Below are 25,506 nucleotides of genomic sequence, written 5' to 3'. Positions count from 1 at the left end.
TATCCCAAGACGACTCATTTATCTGCTAGGATCTAATCAATTTCCCTCGGAATGAGCGTATCAGGATGCCAGGCACAGCACGCAATTAGCTACATCCACACCGCTCGAATTAATCTTCCTCCTTTCAGAAAAGCAACGAAATATGTTCCGCTAAGAGAAGATGTATTGAAAACTTTACCTCCAATTAACACGTTGTTAATTTAGTGGATGTCTTCGACTATCGTGTATCATGTATCGAAATACTTCGCTTCCAATTAACACGTTCACAAAACCATTCGCTAACTTGTTTGCTGTTTGTAATAAAGGAGGGTACAATAACACTGTTCCCACGTATCCGGCTAAACGGACAGTTGCATGTTTATTGAAGACGGCCAGAATCGAATCTGCTACTCCTGCGTGATCCGCTGGTTTCGGCATACAGTTTCATGTCAAATGGAATAGCGATTAGCAAGTGCATATTAAGTCGCAGTAGCCAACAGGTTACACTGCTTCTGTACCATATTTTCTACAGAAATACTAGACTTTAATACTAGAAAAATACTAGAAACTACTAGAAATACTAGATTATAAATTTGAATAATAAGTAACTTAATTAATGCAATGAAAACAATAAGTAATACAAAATAAGGAAGCTTCTTTTGAGATAAATTTGAAACAATTTTTAATAATTAAAGTAATTTCATAGCTAACGTTTCTTACTACAACTTCTTGTTTTGAAGAAGTTACCCCTTTCAAGGAGATCCAACATTTTCGGAACACCCTGTAGCCACTACTCCGGAAAATTAAAGGATCACTAAATCACTAAATCATGACTGCAAGCTGGTCGATCTTCGAACCCCCGGGACTTTGCGTAGAAAAGTTTTACAACATTCTCCCGGTGCTCATTTTCAAGGGTATAACCTTCGCACCCTTGAACATAATTTCCTGAAAGACCCTTCTTCATCATAAAAGTGAGAAACCGACGTCGCTTTTCTTCATTTGCAGTTTTCCGAAGTGAAACATTCTACGGAATTGAAAATCTCGTCCCTATGATGAGAGCTGGTCACAAAAAATAATTTCTAATTTTTTGCTGTGGTTTTTACCACTTAAAGCAGCGATTTCCAACCTGGGAGGCGCTGAAATATTTTAACAAAAAATGAATTTGAAATTTTCACTTTCTTGTAATAAAGTGTTCATTATTTAAAACGTGTCTGATGAAATTGAGTTACGAGGAACAAGGAAAATCTCGTAACGTTATCGAAGTTCCTGCATGAAAATACTGAATTGTTCTAATCTCTGACTGTTCAATATTTGCGGAATACAATGATTATAGCTTTCAACGTGTCGATTGAATATTTTATACTATTGGACGTTTCTATAAATGGACAATGACATTCGCGATCTAATCGCAGCAGATCGTAGATATCCGAACTAATATCCACTCGACAATAGCGAACGCTATATGTATGTGCATTTTCGTTAGATGTGAATCGACGTTTGTATGGGATGCGTGAGGCTAAGCAAGGACACGAACATCGATTCTGGCCTAACCACCACCGCCGCCATAGTCTTGTTAACTCCAACAACTCATACTGTTTTTATTTCCGACCCCTTTTATACCCACACAATCCGAATATCCTGTCACTACTCTGTCACATTCGTTCATCAGATACTGCAAAATTAATGTACAGTTTCCCCGAAACTTGTCGAATTAATCCTGGAATACCCTTCATCAATAACTCACCTCTTCAGCACGACCCCATCCAATAACAAAAAGACGATAATAATTCATATTGAAAATTACAAAAATAGTTTGCACACCCTTACATAACCAGAGAAATTTCTAATATTCATGATCATTGAAATGGCGGTGTTAATACACTAAATTGCTCGTTAGTGTTACGCGATCGATAGTGCTGTCCCCGTTGGGCTTTAGAGCGGCCTTCTGCGAACTTTCTTATACTCCGCCTTATATCACACTTGTCTGGTTAATATACAGGGTGTCTCAAAATTAGGTCCGGAGCCGAAAATGGGAGGTTCCTGAGATCATTTCAAGCGACATTTTCCTTTGAAAAAATGTCGTCCGCGGCTTCGTTAACGAGTTATTAACGAAAAACACGGACCAATCAGAGCGCGAGCTAGACGCGTGCAGCCCGGCGCGCCGGCAGCCGAGTGTCGGTGGCACGCCGCGATGTCGTAACGAACAAAAGTTTCTCGATGATGTGAATCCTCACCAATTTCGATAAGCTTTGGATATGTTGTCAATACCATGATTCTGAACAACATTTCCCTTCACAGTTTCTGTCGATCGGCTTTAGTTTACGACATTATTGTAAAAATTTGTAATTGTAAATCGATCGATGTACTATTTCCTGTCCGATTTCGATAAGCTTTGGATATGTTGTCAAGACCATGATTCTGAACAACATTTCCCTTGACGGTTTTTGTCGATCGGCTTTAGTTTACGATATTATTGTAAAAATTTGTAATTGTAAATCGATCGATGTACTATTTCCTGTCCGATTTCGATAAGCTTTGGATATGTTGTCAAGACCATGATTCTGAACAACATTTCCCTTGACGGTTTTTGTCGATCGGCTTTAGTTTACGATATTATTGTAAAAATTTGTAATTGTAAATCGATCGATGTACATACTATCTCCTCGCCGATGTCGATGAGCTTCATTTCAAAGGAAAAAGATATTTAAAACATCGAATTTATAACATATTTCAAAGTCATCGAAATCGGTGAGGACCCACATCATCGGCAACTTTACCCGAACGATAGAAGAAGCACAAACTTATTGAATCAAAAACTCACTTATTCAGCCGTAAATCCATTTGACTACCACATACAACCACCACACTTTTACATAATCTTCGAATCGGTGTTTTCGAGAATCATATGATTCTCGAAAAATCAATATCTCCTTGGGAACGATTTCATTTGTTTTAAACGACGCCTTCATCGAATACATTGTACGCTGGGAGAGCACAGTTTCGCGCGGCATCGCGAAGAGCATCGAACTCTTTCCGCGTCGGAGTAAGTAATTTCGTTCGATATCGATACGAGTTATAAAAGTGTGCTACGAGTTCAACAATTATGTAAAAGTGTGGTGGTTGTATGTGGTAGTCAAATGGATTTACGGCTGAATAAGTGAGTTTTTGATTCAATAAGTTTGTGCTTCTTCTATCGTTCGGGTAAAGTTGCCGATGATGTGGGTCCTCACCGATTTCGATGACTTTGAAATATGTTATAAATTCGATGTTTTAAATATCTTTTTCCTTTGAAATGAAGCTCATCGACATCGGCGAGGAGATAGTATGTACATCGATCGATTTACAATTACAAATTTTTACAATAATATCGTAAACTAAAGCCGATCGACAAAAACCGTCAAGGGAAATGTTGTTCAGAATCATGGTCTTGACAACATATCCAAAGCTTATCGAAATCGGACAGGAAATAGTACATCGATCGATTTACAATTACAAATTTTTACAATAATATCGTAAACTAAAGCCGATCGACAAAAACCGTCAAGGGAAATGTTGTTCAGAATCATGGTCTTGACAACATATCCAAAGCTTATCGAAATCGGACAGGAAATAGTACATCGATCGATTTACAATTACAAATTTTTACAATAATGTCGTAAACTAAAGCCGATCGACAGAAACTGTAAAGGGAAATGTTGTTCAGAATCATGGTATTGACAACATATCCAAAGCTTATCGAAATTGGCGAGGATTCACATCATCGAGAAACTTTTGTTCGTTACGACATCGCGGCGTGCCACCGACACTCGGCTGCCGGCGCGCCGGGCTGCACGCGTCTAGCTCGCGCTCTGATTGGTCCGTGTTTTTCGTTAATAACTCGTTAACGAAGCCGCGGACGACATTTTTTCAAAGGAAAATGTCGCTTGAAATGATCTCAGGAACCTCCCATTTTCGGCTCCGGACCTAATTTTGAGACACCCTGTAGATTCGCATAGATTTATTTGATCAATGTGAACTACCATTTTATTGATATTCGTTCCCAGGCGACGTTCACGAAGAATATCGAACACCGTATCACGAGTCTGGGTATCGAATAAACAATCGATGCCGCCCACAATTTTCATGATTTTCGACACCGAACAACGTGTACACTTTGATCAATAACACCCTGCCGCTTCACGTTGGATTGGTTTCGATGCGAGCGGCAAGTAGAGCATGCGCCTGATAAACATTAAGGCATCTGATGTTGCCCCTTCAACTACAAATCTAGTAATCGTTTCGTGTCCCAGCTGCTGTTCCGATCCCTGCTTGCTCCCGTTGCTTTCATTGATTTTATTCGGGAGGTGGGCAGATCCATTTTAAGTCGGGATCACTTCGGTCTCACCTTCAAGAACAAAATCGACAAATTAGAAACTTTTAATAATTTGAGTAAACATTTATCCTTGAATTTCAACTATTTTCGAAGAAGTATGTGCACAAATTTTAGAGAAAAACAGGTAGCTGATTTGTGTTTGAACAATCTCCTCCTGCTTATGAAATATCGAATTTTTCCGTTGATTTTATTCGGGAGGCGGTCAGATCTATTTTAACAGTAAACCTACCACCGGTTTCTGGTTTTGTATTTTACAATTGTTGAAATTATAATGATGATTTCAATGGAGATGATCATACACATTTTTGTATCAAAGCACATATTATGATAAAAATCACAGGAAATCGATACAAATTCTATGATGTCATCTTTATAAGTTTATTTATAACTTTATAACTTTTAAAATCAGCCATTTTTGAAACTCGATAGGTCTAGTGTTAATTCTGAATTGACAAATTAGCAGTTTATAAATCAATTTGAATAAACATGCCAGTCAGATTTGGACAATTTTCGAACTAGTATGCACAAATTATGTTGCTAAATTAATATTGGAGTCCAGGCCATGAATACACGTTTCTAACAAACGCGCGTACTTCTAGCGTTCTAGCCCCAAATCAATAGCGATTAACGTGTCATAAACTTCCAAGTGTGTCACAATAGTCAATGGGTCCGTTTAACTATGTCGGTGTTGGACCCATTAAATTTGCAACCCGCTACATGCATACAGTGCATTGCATAGTATATTCACACCTCCCTCTTCCGATTTCACTAACGCGATAGTTAGTGAACCTGTTCTTCGAGTGACTATCCACGATTCAGAATTCAAGTCATTTGTCGTTGAAGTTGACACTTCGCTAAAACTCATAGATAATGCAAATAGGAATCACTGCTATTTTATCGGATTAACGTTCAGAGTTGGGCAAAAATTTTTACTTAAATAAAATTTTTGTCCAACTCTGTTAACGTTACTGTTATAAGTAGACGGCGGATCTAATATGCAAAATAAAAAATTTGTATTTGAATTGCAACAAACTGAAGTGAAACAGACGTTTATTTACTTTCATAATATATTTAATAGGTTGAAAATAAGATAATAGTATTTTTTAAATTCGTCTAATCTATTTAATGTTTCAAATTACACCCACTCGATTTTGCCATAAATGCATCACAAATCCGCTGTCCAGCTCTAAGAAGTAAAAGATCATGTAAACAGGAATCAATGAACTTTTATCGACGTACCGTAACTGTTATAATAAAAAGTTGTTTCAGCAGCGAGACTCGCTGAAAATTGATCACGCTCTATTGACCAGTACCGATACGCTTGTTTCAGAAACTCGAGCAAGCCGATGACGACGAGTATCTCAACTCTTCCTGGGCCGACGGCAGCAGTCTGAAGCGGCACTTTCAAGGTCTGAACAACATCTCGTGGAAACCTCACTAAAGTGACCCAAGAACGGGAACGGGAGAGAAAACGAAGGAACGGAGAAGATGAAGAGAGAGCTAGATAGAAACGAAGAGCAGAAGAAGAAGAAGAAGAAGAAGGAAGAGGGGTTAGGGGTTAAGGTTCTACGGAGCCTATTAAAGTTACCGAACAGCCAATATTCTCTCAGCAACTAACAAGGAGAACGAATTGAGGGGTTAGGGGGGTGCGGGCGATCAAGGAAAACCAAGTATATAATAAACGCGAACTCTAGAAAAACTAACGTAGCTACAGGAATTATCACGGACTGAACCAGAGATAAAGAAACACGATGCTCAAAAAAAAAAAAAAACGGCATGGTACTCATGCGGGAAAACGGGCGTCGATTTGCGTCCAAATAAAAGTCCAGAACGGCGTTCTCTCCTCGAGCAAAAATTAACCGAGAGTAAGAAAATAAAAAAAGAGACCGGGAAGAAGTGATCCAGAGATCGTCATCCGAACGCGAACAAAGGAAAAATATAAGGAAAAAAGAGAAACTAGTATTTAAAGAAAATATAAAAATGCCGCACCGCTGTCGCATAACTGTCCCCGTACGCGCGCTAATTATCATCCATAGAGATATAACGATATTTTGTGACAGACTTTTTTCTACTCGATAACCGCCCGTGCTACACGACCGTCTTTGAAATGGCGAGAACAACCCCCGAGAAGTTCCGCCGATCGATCAAATCCGTCGAGGACTCGCTCGTCCATCTTGAGACCGATCGAAACACGATCGGCTCGTTTGGCGGTGATCCAAACAGGAAATATTGTATTTAGATTCGTTGCCGATATTCCGATGCCAGATTCTCGTCGTCTCCTAAAGGCTACTTGCTTCCGGCGAACATCGAAGGAGACTCTCGTTAGACAGAACCCTGGCGCTGTTCGAGACCCGCGAAAACCGCGAGGAGGCCAATTCGGAAGCGCTTTTTTCTTTTCGGAATTGTTCGAACGAAGGGGAACGTTCAAAACAAAAACATTCTAACTATCACCGCAAAAGAAAAAGATGAAACTCGCTTTACGTCCAAACATTGTCCACGATCATAGACGTATAAGATTGGCTGACCGCGAGTGAGACCCAATACATGCGCGACGACACTCTGTCGAACAGCTCCTAAGCTACATCGTATAACAATGCCTGTAACCTTGCAAATTCTCGGCCCGTTTTTATCCAGGCTTCCTGTAGCAGGTCCAAACTCTGTCAGCCACATTCTATACTATCCGACGGACGATCGCTTCGAGTCACTGCGACGAGTAGACGAATTTCCTAGCGTTCTTTCGAGCAGTTCTATTCGCGAATAAAAAGCTTTTCGCGTGATTATTAGCGGAACGGCTCCCGCCCTCGTACCTTCAGCGTCGAATCGATTCGATCGCGACCGAAGAACGCGCACACACACAGCCAGCGAGAAACTTCCACAAAAACCAGCTCCACCCGTCGCGGTGAAAGTCGCGCGAACGCATTCCTGCCGATTCCGATTTAGCAGAGCTATGTAATACACACAACGCTCCTTTCCGTAGCGATCAAACATACGCAAACATACATACATACATACATGCATACATACACACACGCAAGTGTTAATGACTCTGGTTCACTGGTCGAGGAGCACTCAGGTGAAGAAGATCACGAAGATGATGCCCGCTAGAAGAGGAGAGATGTCGAACGATCGCGTCGACTAGATAGCTTAATGAAAACGCGTAAAATTCACTAATCTTAAGAAGAAATACCGTTACCAATTACCATGTATCGCTAAGGTTAATCTGCTTGCTGTGTGATCATGACGCATTCGAGACACGCCACAGTTCGCCACGTGCATCGTAGACGACCGGACACATTGTACCAGGCACCGACACACACGTCTCTGTTCTCACCGTTTCTGATCGAGGGTTCTTCACGGTGTGGAGGGGGATGATGCTCGCGCGCTCGTTCAATCGAAAATCCCACTTGCCGAGCGATACATACCCCTTCTCCACCCCTCAACCTCCCGCGTGTTTTTATAGGGAAGAATAATCAAGATGGAGACTAGAGATCGTTCTAAAAACAGGTGGCTGATTTGTGTTTAAACAAGAATCTTCTCATTGCTCTTGTGAAATATGTTGTATTCTCTCCTGAGTTGTCGAAGTTAATGGAATTGATACTGATATATATATACATTATATATACACGTATACATCTAGGTAATAAAAGAACATTTCGTAACCTACCGCTATTTACTATTAACGCGAAACAGTATTGTAAGCTTTTGTATTCGTTACAGTTTTGAATATCCATTTACTAAATATTACACTTGAATTGTAATTGAAAACGCTGGTTACAGTGCTGCGAGAAACATTTCAGGTTCAATCCGTTCTCTATTGAACTGTCACTGTAATAACGCTTCAGTGTTTTGTCCAGTAGTTGTTTACAATGTTAACTCTCGCCGGGCGAGTCCTTTCGACAATTTCTCGACATCCTTTCGACGTTGTTCACATATTTCTTTGAGATTGATGTTGATCGAGACGCGAACGAATAAGTTCTACCGACTACTAGAAACTCAGGATCTGGATAGTTTGTAACTCTCGCTCAAAATGAACCTTGACGAACTCTCATTCAAAATGAACTTTCGGGATTCGCATTAACTGTTCATTGAAGCTCGCGAGTGTAAGCTGTGTTCTGAGGAACATTTTACCAACGTTGCATCCAACTTCATCAAGGCTCAAAGGATGCAACTCGCATCCTGAAATGTTCACGAATAACTGAGCATTCATTTTGAACGATTTATCGCCGCAAGATTTGACGAAGAACACAAATCAGCCTCGTCACGTGGAGTCAGTGTAAACTGCAGAAATTCGGAGAGGTCCGAGGACCGTTCGGGTCAAGTTTGTCGTTAGCGACTAAGCGGAAAGTCGTTATTTCTGTGCTTTGCGTTATTTCCTCGGTTTAATGAAGAATGTGGTAGAGAGCGTGTGTGATATTCGAGGTTGTAGAGGTAGGAGGAGTGCGAGTCGAAAAATTCGGAAGCTCGAGGTTACGTAAAGGAGTCGGGCGCAACTTGCGCAGCTGATGAAACGGGTATAACAGTGGTTTTTCGCAATCTGGTTGGTGCGCGCGAATCGATACGAGTGCCGCAGAACTGGCAAACCTTCACCCCTGAGATCGATGGGAAAAATTGATGGCTCGAGAAATTGGCGGCTCTTTCGAGACACGTACATTACGTAGGCGCTTCCGATGCTCTCGTTTAATGTTCGCCCATCCACATAAATAATGCGAATTTTCGGTTGAATTTCATCAGTCCTCTATACAGGGTGGGTCACCTAAGACAAACCACCTGAAGAGAATATCCCATTACTTATATTGTTTATGTTTATTTGGGTTGGAACGAAAGTTCGTAGTGTTTGTAAATTAAAATTGAAAGCTAAAATTCAGATATTTATTCATAGATTTATTCAATAACATATTTTCCATTCTATTCTATTACTTTTCCTATTTTCGAGGCAACTTCTCGTGTTATCGAATAAATATATGAATAAATAACTTAATTTTATCTTCGATTCTTAATTTGAAAACGCTACAAACTTTCTTTCCAACCACTATTTTTCGTCCTTTTTTACGTTTCTGACCTTCAATGACCTTGGATGACTTTGAATGACTATATCGTTGAAATTGGCTAAAAAAAAAACTAAATTGACATTCAAATTTCCTATAGGCACCTCCACCTGAAAAAAATGTTATATACACCAAGTAATGGGTAAAGAACTTTTGCCTGGAACATTTCTTCCCATCTCAAAAAAAGTAGATGTTATTGGGTCGCATTAAAGAATGAAGTGCAGTTACACCTGGCAGGTGCACCGGTGCATCCACAGAAAAAATAAGGTCATAGGAAGTTAGGATGTATTATGACTAGACTGCGGATCTGTATGCAAAATAAAAATTGTCTGCATCGATTGTAAGAAATAGAAACTAAATTGAATCTTATTTCTTCTCTATATATGATTTTAATAGAGGAGAAATCATATATCACATCTTCAATTTTGAAAAGTTTTCAACAATTTTGAATTTCATCTAGTCAATTTTGCTGTAAATGCATAAAGATCCGCTTTCTATATTCTATTCTATATTTCTATTTTCAATTTAAAAAAAGCAGTAAATTAATTCTTCCAATACCCAGAATCACCCTGTTATTGTTCTATGAATTGTATAAATTGAAGGAAAATATTCACTGCTAATGGTTGTAATATTGTTTTTGTACTTCATCTGCTGAAAATGTGAGAAAATTGCATTATTTATTGGGATGACCTGATACATAGTCAATTTAAGGTTCCAATTGTTTATATCAACTTTTTTCACTAACAGAGTTGTTTCATTGCTTGATTAAACGTAGCCACACCGCGGATGTCTATGCATGATCGCCGTTTTGCAAATTATTTATTAATCACTTTCGATGTTTGAATCAGGAATAATTATTGAACGAGTTGGCGAAAGTTTGAAAATAGCTTTCCGAAAGTTGTACAACAAATCTGGATCGACAAAAGCTACACGAAATTGATGTACTATACTGATTCAGAGTGCGAAAATCCACGTAGTCTAATCTCCAGTTCTAAATAAAAAATTGGAGACAAATTGGAAATAGAGGAGACGTCGAATTGATAATTGTATTATGTATAAAATGTTTATAATTTTAGAGCTGTTCATAATTTCTACGGTATCGTTAACAGCAATTTGGTTCTTGACCCGACGATAATAACGTTAAAGGATAATTGAATCATAGTATCGTAACGTTTGTGAGAACAGGATCTCATTCATCACGCGATCTCCCGCCATTTTACAATTTGCGGTTCACTTCACGTACAAAAAAGAGAAAAGAGAAAAGAAAACACGACACGTGGGAAAAACACATATACATAGCGTATAATACACAGATTTGTTACACATCTTCACAATGCGAACATGCGCGCACGTACACGGAACGCATACATGCGAGAAACACACATTGAGAACCTATGGAAGAAAATAATAATTGAATTGTTTTTATGGATTAAGAACAAGTTGTCTGTGATCTACAATAATTAAAAAAATATTTAATAAGTATTAACATGATAAATGCATAATTGACATGTCGATAATGTCGAACGAATCGATTTAGGGGTTAATAATAATAATAAATAATAATAATATTAATAATAATAACAATAATAATAATAGTAATAATAAAGAAAAATTAATGAAATGAAACCACAGAGGAGAAAACAAGATGTTGGTCAAATGTATCGGAGATTCTCACGATGAAGGTAGAGCAATATGAATAAAAGAAATGAATGGATCTGAAAAAAGAATGAAACGAGGAAACGATTAATCGCATTAACGACATCACTGCAAAGGAATTCTAGAGAAGAGGTATATTATATAAATACATATATAAACATTATATAATGAATAGAAATTTACAATGGAGCACGCAACGTCTAAATATGTAATCGCTGTTGTTAATCAAGAATAATTCGCGATATAAAAAATGGAAGTAAGAAATTGAGGAAGAAACGAATGTGCGTGCTGCGTTCGAAGTACCGAGTAAAATACAAAAAAATAAATAAATAAATTATATGAATAAATAAATAAAATAAATGAATAAATATATATATATATATATATACATATATATATATGGCACTTGACCGTCGCGGCTAAAAGTACATAGAATAGATAGATTTATAGAGGCGTAAAAAAAAACACCAAAAAATCGTTCCTTCCACCCGCTCCGGCCGTGTATTTGATTATCGATTTTAAATATATCGCATCTCATGTGAAGTCAAAGAAAAGCTCTGTGAACTTGTACACGCACCTCCAGAACGCAAGTAGTATGTCATTTTACCGATGCAAGAAGAGATACGAAAAAAATAGTAAAGCAAAAAAGAGAACGTGAACAAGAACGAACGAAAGAGAACAAAATAAAATGAAAAACAATAGAATGACGAGGGACGAAGGATATATAAAAATGCCACAATCACTGAGTAATAAGTTGTTCAACGAGCGTTTGCGAAAGATGTTCGACATAATTTTTGTACAGTTTTGGCACGCGAGAACGTGCAATATCGTCGTCTTTATATTTATGTACAACATTCACTTATAAATTTTCGATATTATTATAAACTATGATCGATTTCGTGTGAAAGTGTATATGGCTTTTTCTGCGGTTAACAATAAAATGTTGTCAAAGCTTTTTCACGAGATATATATACATACATATTTCACTCAAAACATATGATTTATCTATTAATTCGATCCTCTCCCTTCTAGCGAAATACTTGCTCGTTTTAAAGTAGACTACGCTCCGGTTAGTTTTGGTTTCTTTCGTTTCGAATCGACAATCTGACATGATATTGATTAACATGTGAAACGTCATGGTGTGTACTAATTAGTTTTTTTTTTTTTATTCATTAACTACCCAGTAAGTGAATTTTTGCTAACTGCAGATTTTCATCAGATGCCATCTATCGATAATTCTAGTGACTCGTTAGTCAATCTGCAATTTATACAATTTCAATTTCTACGATAGAGGGCGCGCATATACAATTCTACACTTAAATGTTTGAAAAGCTCTGAAAGCACGGACGAAGTATAGGAGTAGATAAATCACCATATGAGGTTTCGTCACCGACGAGATCACCGACGAGGTACTATCAGAGAGGAAATGAGAGTGCTCACGCCCGGGGTTTGGCCGTGCCACTTTTGTCTCCACATCATCTTTAGCCTGGAACAGCTCCTGCATCATCTTTAGCATGGAACAGAACCTACACCATCTTTAGCAGGAAACAGAACCCATTTTACTGTTATTAAATCTGTGTAATGGATCAAAACTAGCTTCAACCACCGATCAGATACTATTAAATGATATTAACTATTAAATAATAGTATCTGATCGGTGGTTGAAGCTAGTTTTGATCCATTACACAGATTTAATAACAGTAAAATGGGTTCTGTTTCCTGCTAAAGATGGTGTAGGTTCTGTTTCATGCTAAAGATGATGTAGGAGCTGTTCCAGGCTAAACATGATGTGGAGACAGAAGTGGCACGGCCAAATCCCGGGCGTGAGCACTCTCATTTCCTCTCTGGTACTATTCAAGACTGCCATCCTTATGGGAGTTCATGTCGCCCGAATATTTCGGTGTTTCTTACGCCCTCTAGGATATATTCTGGCTCCATCCAGAGAAACAGAAGGCCATCAACGGCATTTTGTCGGTAAAGAAGACCACTGAGGACTTGAGGAGATTCTCGTCGCGATGGTCGGTGAGAATGCGAATTATCGCGAAACCATATCGATTATTATTAGATGTTACATTCTCCGCCATATTTCGGACGATGTTTTGACACTATTTTGGCACTATTTAGAACTTTTAGCGATGTGGTATATCAGATCACTGTAAACTTCACGTTATCCCCGCGCCCACTCGCGCCCACTTACTGGTCCCGCTGAATAACACAGGGGCTAGCAGTCTCGTCGATGACCAGATCAAAAGTTATTAGCGGACTCTATCGAAATGGCACCGACGAGATTCTCGTCGGTCGAAATGGAACGGCCAGCACCGACGAGATATAAACAGCTAGTGAACTACATGACATTGCCGACATGGACTTTAAGTCTGTGTTGCCGACGAGATACCGACGGTGGCCTTCTGTTTCTTACTTCAGCCACGGTATATCCTAGACGGCGTAATGAAACACCGAATTATTCGAGTGACACGATCTCCCGTAAAGCTGGCAGTCTTTCACAGTATGTATCTCGTTGGTGTTAGTGCGGCAGCGGACTCTATCTCTACTCCAAAACACATAATTTTTGTATTCCTTAAATTGCCACAGTCTGACCAATTTTTCAGAAAAGTTATAAGTTAGAACATGTTATTATAGAAATATGTACAAGCAGTTAATTCGTTAGGAAGAATAATAGAACGATTACATTTATCATTCATCGATGTTTAACCTTCATCAATCTTCAGAATACTTGTTACATTTTGCCTAGAAATATGGGATAGCTTATACTAATCAGGCAACTGTTTTCATTATCCCAAAATTGCTTCGCATAAATCCTGAACGGTCAAGTTTGATGCATAAAGCACCTAATGACAATGTATACCTGCCCCAATCTTTCAGAAGATAATACAAATTATGGTAGTCTGGTAGCACAGCGTTGTTTCAATAAATTTACATATCTACTCTTTCCATCGAAACCTTCGAAAATTAAATCGTTTATATACTTTTCAATCCACTGCTTCCAGATCAAGATTAATCTTCTTCTTCTTGGACAGCGCCTACATTGGACTTTCTTTATAAATCATGCAAATTTTTAGATTTTAGTCCGACGTTCTTCTCAATCTTTTCGAAACCTGTTTTTTTACGAAAAAGGTAATAGGACATAAAAAACACAGCCTGTCCAGATCTGCAACTTCACACAGGTTTTTTTTTTAATTATTTGGAATAACTCTGGTGGGCATAATAGAAAGTAATAGCCACCCTAATGTATCAGTTACTTTAGAGACTCGGTAGGTTTGTGTTAATCATGAAAAATCGCATTTTCGCAAAGAAAAAAGCAGTTTCCGTGGCCAGGGGGTGTCGCACATGGTCGGCCGTGTACGTCAGGTAGTCGTTCTACCTGTCAAAGCTGCGGGGGTGGTGCGAGGGTGGCGCAACAGAGTGCGCTTCAGAGTTTGAGGTGGGGTGGACAAAGAGCCGTTCCCGGTGGTGGTGGCTCGACACTTCGGTTCAGTTCGCTTGCGGCGCTCAAACCGTTCGTGTTTCCCGTTGTATGTCCCGATTTCCTTTCGGAACGGTTCGGTCTGGCCACGGTCGCGTCTCGGGACCTGTTCTCTCTCGGTTGTGTAATTTTCGAGTGTGTTTGTGCGAAACGAACTCCGAGATAAAAAGAACGAAACCGACATCACGCGACGGCGACGTTTCCGTTCACCGGGAACGATTTCCAAAACACCGGCACAGCGTAAACCACGACCAACAAGTGAACACGTGGACAAAATTCGATTCGACGAATCACGTCGTTATCTAATAAGGGATGAAGGCGTCATTCCATTTTTTCTAACAGCACTTCCAACGTTTTTTTTATCAAACTACGTCGAGTTTCGATTTTCTTGTAATCGCGTATCTTCAACCCTCGATCACGTGGGCACCGTAACTGTGCTTTTTGTGGTAATTGCTATCATCATTTCGTTAAACTATTCTGTCAATAATCCTTTTACTTTGTTGTGTCAAATTGTATTTAAATTGGTGGAGATCAAATTTTTGATGGTTTTATTCCGTTTCTCCTGTGTTACGCTTTCGCAAGTGTTTATTAGAATGCAAAAGATACCTGTTTATACTTTATCTACCGGTGGTTGGTCAATAATTTGATAAAAGTCAATTTCCTGAGTTACCTAACTGAATTCAATTAAATAACAGCCAACTTATTAATTTTGTTCAATTCCTTTCGTTATTATTTATTAAAAGGAGAGTTTTGAAGAAAGCATATTAACAGGTCTTCGGTGTAGATAAAGTATTACCTTCTCATTTTTCTCACAAATACATAAAATTCACAGTATAATAACAACTCGGTGTAGTTTCCATTTAAAAATTAATGGTTGTAAAATATTTGGAGAATGTTAAAGTTTAACAGCTGTAATTTTCCCACATTGTATGTTCTGTTTGCTTCCAAAGATAAATAATCGGTTATAGTTGAGGATCCAGTAAATTGTTGGTTCGTTTGGTCGACCGGATTGATCGTGAGTGCGCGTGTGCTTCCGCTGGGCGGTGATCCATCGATCGGGGATTTTTGGCGCGAGAATGGGATCGGCTCGAACGGTTCGAACGATCGTCGAGGATCGACACGTGAAATGATCGCGGATGGAGGAGGCGCGCGGGTAAAAGTGCGAGCGGATCCGAGGGGATCTAACAAACAACAACTCGGCTGGGTCAGCGACGATAGTCCCGGCTCGAAGACTAGGCGAGGATTTCGCTCTCCCGTCGATATATGGTTCGCGTGTGCGTGAATGGTTGCCTTTGTTTCCCCGGAGCCGATATCACGAATCGCGGATATTTCTGTGAATCATGGCCGGTCGAACGCAACGACGTCTTTTCACGTCTCGACGCCTCCTCGTCCTCCTGCTGACTCTATGGATCCTGGACGTCGCGCACGCCGCCCGAGGATTTAGACAGAGCATCAAACACGGTCAGTCCTTTTTCTTCGTTTTCCCTTTCTCTTTTTCTTGTTTCGTTTCACAGATGCTCTCACTCGGACTACTCGCCGCTGCGGGGGCGGCTGCACTCCGTTTCTACAGATAGCAGCTAACTGGGAAATTTTATTAAACGTTTTATACCAATGTTAGGTATAGTGTTTGCATCCAAATTTGCCCTTTTGCAGGTCAAATTCAATCTTATGCAAATCAATTTCACCTTTTGTAATAGTTTATAATATCAAACTGTTGCCAAGACATTCAAGACAAGGCATGTTAACAAACAGAAGACGGGTTCCTCGTTGACTTTAAACCGAGCAACACGTACATGTAATAAACAACTTTTATAAAATCCTTACACTTTTCACAAACCAATTTCACCCTTTTGCAAATCAATTTCACACTTTTGCAAATCAAATTCAACCTTTTGCAAATCAATTGCATCCATTAAGTATATTTAAAATTAGTCGGAAAACCAATTCCGAAACGTGAAATTCGGTTTTTGATTGCCAGAATGGGAATTTTGTCGATACATATGTGACAGAACTCAGCTATTCGTGAGTGATAAATTTTCCATGATCCCCGGTTCATTGAAAAGTTATCAAAAATTTTCGGGTTCCCGAAGTCGAAATCGGGTTGGGTCGGGAACCCGAAAGTGTTTATTGTTCGGAGACCTGAACGTCATAGATTTTCGTAGTATTATACATGAAAAACGAAGTCCAAGTGTAGTAAATACAATCATATTTGATTTGTATACCACTGTTCAGTTAAAGCTTGATTAGTTCCGAATGACTAGACTGCGGATTTTATTCATTTATAATAAAAATGGTTACGCACAATTTAAAGCAGTGGTCATATTAAAAAGATTTAAAGACATCAGTGTATTAGTTTCAGTTTAATAAGATAATTAAATGATGAATACATTTTTTATTTGATCCTGTGTCTTGCAACAACGTAAACATTATTTTATTTTGCATAAAGATCCGCAGTCTACGAATGACTAAAGAATAGACAGCAGATTTCATGCATTCATGACAAAAACGAGTACGTGTAATTTAAAACAGTGGAAATATATGGGAAGATTTATGAAATACTATTATATTAATCCCAAAAGTTCGTCTCGTTCTTGATTAATGTGCTCAGTGCAAATTCAGAGTACTTTTTAAGAAAATCAATGGCATGGTTAAGAAAGGGGAAGCTTAAGGAATGAAGAAACAGTAACGAACAGAAGATTGTGTTGTTTGTGTATGCTGATGTTATCTAACAATATAGAACGTGCACGTAGTGAAAGAAACTTTTAGGACAATCTAATATTATTTTCAGCATATCAAACATGTTAACCTGATCGCTACCACCGTCACAAATATGTGACATCCATAATTTGACAGTTCACTTAAAAACAGTAAAATGAATGTTATTCACTTCGTTGTTTAAAGTCATAATAGAATGCATAATTTTCAGAGAATCTGTGACTTTCTTCTGATAAAGTGTTTTAATAATTCAAAATTGGGTACGTTGCATTTAATAAAACTTTCGAACAAGGAAGGTAAGCAACGAAACAAATGCTGATAGCGAACGTGTTAAGATGGTAAATAAATTCCAGTTTCACTCCAGATTGTTGCAATTCAGTCAGTCTACTAATGAACAACATCTCGCTGGCACAGTAGGCAATTGATTCTTTCCTACTCTGACTTGATCAAGACCCCCATTTACTCCGCAAGCATCTTCCCGATCAAAACTCTCTTAATCACACTTCGGGCCACCCGATCCCCCGGTAATGACGAAATGCCAAGGTGAGCCCGGTCCAGACAGTGTCTAACACACTTGCATACCCATCCCGCAAGGTCCAAGCTCCATTTTCGTTCGGCAGATGCGGCTCACCCGGGGTGTATGGTGTTTTAAAATATTATTGAAAATTCCGGCGAACCCCGCAAGCCCTCGTAAAATACTCGTCTACTCCAAGAATATTAAGTGTCAGGACATTCCGCACCTCCCAGCACTTTGCTTTATATTTAGCGGCGACCGCAACGAATCAGCATAGAGTGCATCGCGGTGGACGCACCCTCCGCGCGACTCCACCACTGTCAAAGGCATTCCCCGAGGTTATCGATTCCTCTCCGTGGAAATAATCGACAGCTCGTGGAGAAACAAAGAACGTAGAGCACCGGTTGCTGCTCGGCGCACACGCGCAACTGGTTGCAGAAAAATTTCATTCGAGTTCTTTCCATTCTGTGCCAACACGCATTCTTTCCGCGATTGTTTGGCTAGAAACTTCGTTGACAGAATTCTATGGATTTTGATGAAATTGAAATATGTTACAAATAGAGTGCGGAGCTTTATGCAAAATAAAAATTTCTTACCTGAATTCCAACGAACTGGAGTGGAATGGTAATTTACTTTTTCCCAATTGTTTAGTAGGTAGAAAATAATATAATATAGTATGTTTAAATTTTTCTAATACTTTTTGCTATTTTAAATTACACATACTCATTTTTAAAATCCGCAATCTAGTTATAAATCTCGACATTGTTCTCATAAATAATTTATTTTAAGTGCGAGTGCATCGGTGCATCCACATAAAAAATAAGCTCAAAGCTTCCTCTATCATTTCTTTCTATCGTTACTTAAAAAAGAGCAGTGACTTGTCACAGCATCGCCCTGTATACCAAACTTGAAAATCAATTTTGATTAAAGTCTTTCTAAATGCCAGACTAGGTGAAGACCACAAATTCTTTACGACTTCTTGGCTAGAAGCGTCGTTAGAAAATAATTACAGAACCTATTTGCTATTATTATTAACCCGTTGCGGTTCATATTTATATTACATTCATTGATAATAAACAATTACATAATACGTAAAAGCTATTCTAGCTTTCACTGTTTTAAATAAATTGGTAAAACGCATACGTGTGCGAATAAACCTGAATTATATGATGTTATAGCAAGTTCAAATAAAACGCAAAGGGTCTACTCTCTGGCTGTCACGTCAGTTACACAATTGATTGCCTTTGAAACACCTTTGAACCACGTATTACAGTAAGCTCGATGCGCAGACGTCGCTCCCGACTGGTTAAATAATCGATCATGGAAAACACGTCGAGCCACCGGTGTTTCGTACGTCTTTTTTCAAAAAACATTTTCGAAAGTGGCGCTTTTAATAGCTTAGACGTAAACGGTTAACTGTCGGGCGTTCTAGAAACGATAAATAAGAATATCATGCGATAATTAACATTCAGCGAGGGTTGCTGGAACGCGATCGATCGGTCCGATCGATCGATCGATCGTACACGCGGCGCGTTCGCCAGGCCGCGCGCCGATCGGATCTTCGAGATACCGAGATCCAACGATCCAACGATCGATGCCGGCACTCGTCGGCCCGCCCATGTATCGCTTCCTGCTTCTCTAATCGGACCGATCGTTTTTCTTTTACGCCCGATATTAATGCCCGGTCGATCCGATGGATAAAACAACGCCACGGCCGTATGTCTCGCGAAAAATTATTAGTTGTTGCCGTTGGTACCGTTCGCGAGAGAGTTTCTTGATACGCGATACATTCACAGAATGTAAAATATCCGTCGATCTTTACGATCGGCGTAATTCAAAATTGAAGGTATCGTTTCTCATTCGAAGCACACGCCGGCTATGCCAATTAATTTTCCTCGGATCGTATCTTGTCAACAGGCTTTATTCAACCTCGCCTTGTATACAAGAGAAAATTTGTTTTATTGTGTACTTGCCTCATCTTTGAGGAAAATAGCAAATCATTATGTTATGTCCAGTAAGAAGATCAACGTTGATCCCATGAAAATGGGTTTCAAAAATGTATTTTACCCCTCATTTACGATCTTTTACCGCTCTGTCAATTTGATACCGAGGGACACTTTCAGTTCGTGAAATGAGGGACGGATGAGGGTTAAAACATTGACATAAAAATATTTTAATAAATCCAGCCCCAAGATCGTGGTCCCGGAAAGCGTCGGCGACATTTTCGCGCGAAACGGCGATGTTTTCCGTTTAACGAGCAGATAATCGCGCGCGGCGTTCGCGGGAGCATAATCGAGATTAAAAAAGAAGAGTCGCGGCCCTCTTGCAGATTGGCCGGCGATCAAGACGCAGGAGGGATTTACTGACCGCTATCTCCGCGGAGTGATCATTAATTTAATTAGTTTCGGCGAAAGGGCGAATTTAATCGTTCGCTTGGCTGAATCGATGTGAATGCTTGCTGTTCGCCGGTGCCGTTTTTCAGCCGACCAGAGAGAACCGTGTCCAGTTATAAAACTGTTATCGTGAGCAGCCTTTATAGAGAAGCCAGTGATTTCGCTCGTATTCCAGATTCGTTCTGACTCGTTCCTTGCTTGCCAACTGTTTCTTAGAGGTTCCGCTTCTCCTTAGAAAATTAGTTCATTTGGAGACGGTTAACGATGTCCAGATGTTTCGTTAATCCTGGAAGAACGATTACTGTACGCACCTGATTTCGCCGACAGTGATCTCAGATTTGTTCTGAATTGTTCCCTCTTACTTCAGACTTGTTTCTCCACGAACAACAAGTGAATACGTGGACAAAATTCGATTTTTTCAAATAATAGAACTTTCAACATTTTTCACGAAATTACGTCGAGCTTCCATTTCCGTTGCATCTTTAACCCTCAATCAGCCACGTGGACATCGTAACTGCACTTTTTGTTGGCAAGTTTTGAGGTAATTTCTATAATTTCGATTCTGTGAAACCATTTCAGTCAATAATTCTTCTACTTTGTTGTGACAAATTGTTCGTATTGGTATAGAGAAAGAAAATTAGTTCATTTGGAGACACTTAACGATGTCCACATGTTTCATTAAGCCTGGAGGAATGATTACTCTACGCACCTGATTTCGCCGACAATGATTTCCGATTTGTTCTGAATTGATCCTTCTTACTGCCAACTTGTTTCTCAGCTTCGCATCGAACAATCGAATTAATTAAAATGTACTACAGATCGAGCGAACAATGTTTTGACAAACTCATCCCGGTGTCTGGCGGCGGTCATTCGATTTGATCGGGATATTCGAAGACCCGAAGAAGAGGTCAGGGTTCAAGGCGATCACCCTTGTCACGGTGAAGCCTCGCATTCCCTTAAGTAACCCAGAAAGGGGGTCCGATCCGAGCGTACCCCAGGCACGTACATACGCGTCGGCAGTGTTATTTTGCATAGTCCGCGCGAGCGCGAGCTCGCTCGCATGATGGCATGGCATTTAAACAAGAAGAAAGCGAGAGGTACGAGAGGAACGAGAATGAAATGATTTCGAGATGCCGGCCTGGTGGTTTGCTTTTCCGCGAAAAATGCGGGCTACACCTCGCCTGGAATATTCTCATCGCTGCTCGACGCCTCGCTTGCAATACCCTGCTTCTCTTGGGTAAACCTTTATCTCCATATTTTCCTAGTCCGTGTGTTGTATTCGGCGTATTAATCTAACTTATAATGTCGGGTTTTTTTAATTTTGTAAGAGCCCAATTAGAACTTATTTTTCTTTAACATTTAACCCCCTGTTCTACAATATCGAGTCAGACTCGTGATGAAGATACTGAACAGAGTCTAACAAATATGTATGTTATCAATTTTCTGTAAACAGAAATGAAATTCTATTGTGTGGTAGTCTGTGTATAGCCAATAGGAAAATTATAGGCATACAACAAATAGAAACTATCTTTCTTTTCTATGAAATTATGTACGATGAAGAATTTCTCTTCACTATAGCCACAAAATAAATACTGCAAGGGGCTAATAAAACAAACCGTAAAAAAGTCTTCCAATTTTCAGTCTTTTTCCCGAGGAAGAAGGGCTATTGTCTTATTATTGCCAATCACGTTTGAGTTCAAAATTGCGCTACTTTAAAATTTTGAAAACCTGACATTGAGCATAGAAACGAGCAAGTGACGTTTCTAGGTTTCGTTCAACCAGCACGAAACAGTTCGGAATGCCGCGCCATTAGCACGCGTCGTCAGGAAAAAGAACTCGCAGCCTGGCATCCGCTCTCGAATTGGTCCCGATTCATTTTTAAAATCTTTATCCGTCACACCTCCGCTTTTGTGAACGAAACGGCGTGAGATACGACGATATTTTTATCTCGTCTCTCTCGCGCCGAATCGTAATATCTACGCGTGTGTCCCATGACGAGGGTTAACCGTTCGAAACGCGCGAACGGGGAACAGCCTTGTCGTGTCGAGTTTCACGGGGAGCGCCATTAATCGTTCAGGCCTCTCGAACAATATGGATATTTTCGTTAGGTCCGCCGTAATTACTCTGCCTGGACGTAATTACACCGTTCTAAATTGATCGGTCCGCGCAGATAGCAAGCATTGTTCCGCATCACGCCGCGCCGGCGAGATTTATTTGCTGAACGACATCCGTTCTACACCTTGGCTCCCTACGATCGCAGCCGAAGATATTATTAAAGCGTCGTTTATACACGTCAGATTTCTGCTGGATCGAGTTAACCCGAGTTAAATCTGCCTCCTCCGATTGAGATTAATTCTCCCCTCGCCTCGTGTCTCTCGGATCGGTGATACCCTGCGAACTAGGGATAGCGTGAACTGCTAGTTTTGATTCACTCGTGATTCGATCACGTTTGTTCCCAATCTCGGTGATTTTCACAGTGATTCATGATTGAGAGTTTCGTGTGTTTCTTATCTGCTACATCATAGAAAAATGTCTTGGAGGAAAATTAATAAAGGTGAGCTGAAGTAGAATCTTCAAGCTTTAAAATGAGTCCAACTTTGCTGCTGTACGATTGTTTTCTAAAAAATTACAGCTGGGGTTGAATGTCGTCAATTTTTCAAGAATCAGAAATTTTATGTTGAAATACTTTTTGGATCCACTGCGTACGTGGTAATTATAATTTCATAGTTTGAACAATGACTCTGTCAAAATTAATTAACACTAAACCTACCGAGCTCTAAAAATGGCTGGTATTTTCCTTATAAAAATGACATCGTAAAATTTATATAGATTTTCTATAATTTTGTATCATGAATAAAATTTTCCACCAGAATTGTAACAAGCTGGACTGACATACTTTATGCATTTTTTTGGCATATTTTTTAGACGTCATTTACTAAACTAATTCATCTAGCCTCACAGAGAAATTGAAGTCGTTTGGTCCATTCATAAAAACGTTATTCTGATTTAAAGTGTGTGCGATCAGTTTTGCTCTTAACTGTAATTTCAATAAATTCATTAAATAATTAATTTTGAGAAAATCCTCTGAAATGTACGAAAAGATCAATTCAGTTTTGAGACACAACGAGTCCATTGATCTCCTCTGCGAATCAAAGAGACGCTGACCAGCAAAACGACACAACCACGACGCACTAGAAGTGCAGCAATATTTCAGCGATCTCTCAGAGTTCGAGAACAAACGATGCGCACTCGGACTATGTTTGTTTCTCGGCTGTTTCCGCGGACAAATTAAAGATGAAGCAGCCTCGTGGTAGTCACCGTCGTCAGTGGCTCCCCTAAATCAGGAACGCATCACCAGTCTTAGCACGGATTCGTGGAAAATTGGAGGCAGTTAGTTTCCCAGCAGGGAGCCGCTCTAATCGAGGCATCTCGAAATGATGAGGCCGCTGCCTTGTTATTATTTATGGTTTAAAAGGAAAATAGTAATGGGCATGAATCATGGTGCTTGAAGTTGGTCGAGTCGACAGCTTCGTCCGGTGTATGTCACTGATCGTAGTGTCACATTCGGTCGACGAAATCCGGGACCATAAGCAGAATCTATTTATACTGATGCGCTGCCACGGTGTCCGATCATATTCGGTCGTTCTCTTTCCTAATCATCTATTGTTTCAGTTCTTGAAACGCACGATTGCCAGTTAATTGAACAGTGGAACAATGCGACTGTTCATTCCTGAATTACGTTCTTCGAATTTTTCGAATTGTTCCTCCTTCTGTCTCGATATACAATTTATTTTTTCATTTCCGTCGGTCATGGAAAAGTTCGTTCACGCAAATCGTGTTTGGAAATCAAAAATTTGTTTGCGAAAAATCAATGTTGCATTTTGTAATGACTTATAACATCCCCAGAATATTATGGTAATTGAAGTGCAGTTAAATTACTTCACGAATTATAATTACAAAGTAATTCGATTGCATCGCATTCAATTATTTCGTAATTCGAAATTCCAGTCGTTTCATTGAATTAAATTACAATGTGATTCGTTCTTACAATTGAAATACAATTACAAAGTACAGGGGTGGAAAAAGAAAAAGATTAGTATCACTGATGAACATGGCATTATTCATAAATTCATATTATGTGATCAAAAATAAACTTGTTTACCACATTCGTTTCAGAAAAGAAAACGAAATTGTAAAAAGACATAGGACAAAATTACTGCAGTAAAAAAATACACTATTTAATAGGAAAGACCTAAAAAAGAACATTGTAATTGTCAGCAAGTTTTAAATTAGTGGTAATGAACACTATTTGTTCAAACATCTATTTCAATGAAATTAAGTGAAAGGTTCGAATTAGGCAATTACAATGTAACTCAAATACTGTGTACATCAAATACAATGTAATTAAATTACGTAGTTCAATTACAACTGTATTTAAATTAGCACAACTCTGCATACGGGTGCGGCAATCATCTGGATGCTTGATAGCGTGCACCGATTTTTCTGATTCAACATCCTCCGTTCATGACGCTGCAATTGGGGACGATATCGTCTGAAAAGCAGCACGAGAACCGGGATGCTAGAACCCGGAAGCGAAACACGTTTCTGACAACTACCTTGCGAGTGTCATCAAGGTGCACCGAGAGACCGCAGTGCAATTAACGCGAGATATGCCTCGAACATGTGTCCCCGCGTCGAGTGGTTGTTGCATTAGAGATGCATCGCGGTTCTGCATCCTTGTTCGAGGTGTTGAACCTGCTGGGCTGCGTCGACGTTCCACTTTTCAATAGCCTACAATTAAACGGGAGCTATTCGGTTCGATGTTCTTTCGAGAAAACTTGTAGATCCTGGTAAATTATACCTCTGCATGATGGGGTTGGCGGGAGAAGCACCGTGTGCAGGAATATTAAATATATCCGGATTGCATATTAAGTGCACTTGCCTCTTCAGGAAGAAAACTGAAGGTCGATGCTAAAAGCGTAGATCAGGATTTCAAACAAACCAGAAGCGTATCATTTCAATTATATTCTATTAGTTCATTTGATAATTGAAGTGGCAGAAATTCGGAATAAATCGTCTTCTATTTATTTGCAAGACAACTGAACGCATATTCCTTCGTTTTTAATAGTTACCTTTCTTTCAATTGTAAATTTTAATCACACCAGAGGTGAAATTATGTGGAATAAATTCAGGAGCAGTTTTGATTTACTGGTTGTATAATTATGGGTTTTAGTTAATAAATGGGTGAGGTTTGAACAAGGTTTTTGTGCGGCGGTTAGGCTAGCTAGTAAAACGATAGGGCCACGGTTCTGTTTGACACGAAATCACGCGCAGCTTTTTATTCGAAT

The 25,506-nt window shown here is 39.4% G+C and overlaps 2 protein-coding genes across 4 annotated transcripts in view; both read left to right on the top strand.

Moving 5' to 3' along the window:
• Nucleotides 1-12,045, top strand: part of LOC143208816 (protein tipE-like) — a 45,922-nt gene extending 33,877 nt beyond the window's left edge. For both annotated transcript variants that reach the window (XM_076423656.1, XM_076423658.1), the window contains one exon: nt 5,682-12,045. In XM_076423656.1, the coding sequence (XP_076279771.1) occupies nt 5,682-5,745 (64 nt within the window). In that variant the 3' untranslated portion in view covers nt 5,746-12,045. The remainder of the gene's footprint in view (nt 1-5,681) is intronic.
• A 2,494-nt stretch (nt 12,046-14,539) lies between these two features.
• Nucleotides 14,540-25,506, top strand: part of Wb (wing blister) — a 148,837-nt gene continuing 137,870 nt past the window's right edge. Inside the window, exons 1-2 of one of the 2 annotated variants that reach the window (XM_076423592.1) lie at nt 14,540-14,982; nt 15,505-15,997. In XM_076423592.1, the coding sequence (XP_076279707.1) occupies nt 15,877-15,997 (121 nt within the window). In that variant the 5' untranslated portion in view covers nt 14,540-14,982; nt 15,505-15,876. Of the gene's footprint in view, nt 14,983-15,486; nt 15,998-25,506 lie in introns of both variants that reach the window. The other variant, XM_076423591.1, reaches the window with a different exon arrangement.

Source organism: Lasioglossum baleicum, chromosome 5, assembly GCF_051020765.1.
Source record: "Lasioglossum baleicum chromosome 5, iyLasBale1, whole genome shotgun sequence".
Taxonomy (NCBI): domain Eukaryota; kingdom Metazoa; phylum Arthropoda; class Insecta; order Hymenoptera; family Halictidae; genus Lasioglossum; species Lasioglossum baleicum.
Note: the sequence above shows the minus strand (reverse complement) of the source record. Positions and strands in the feature narration are given on the sequence as shown.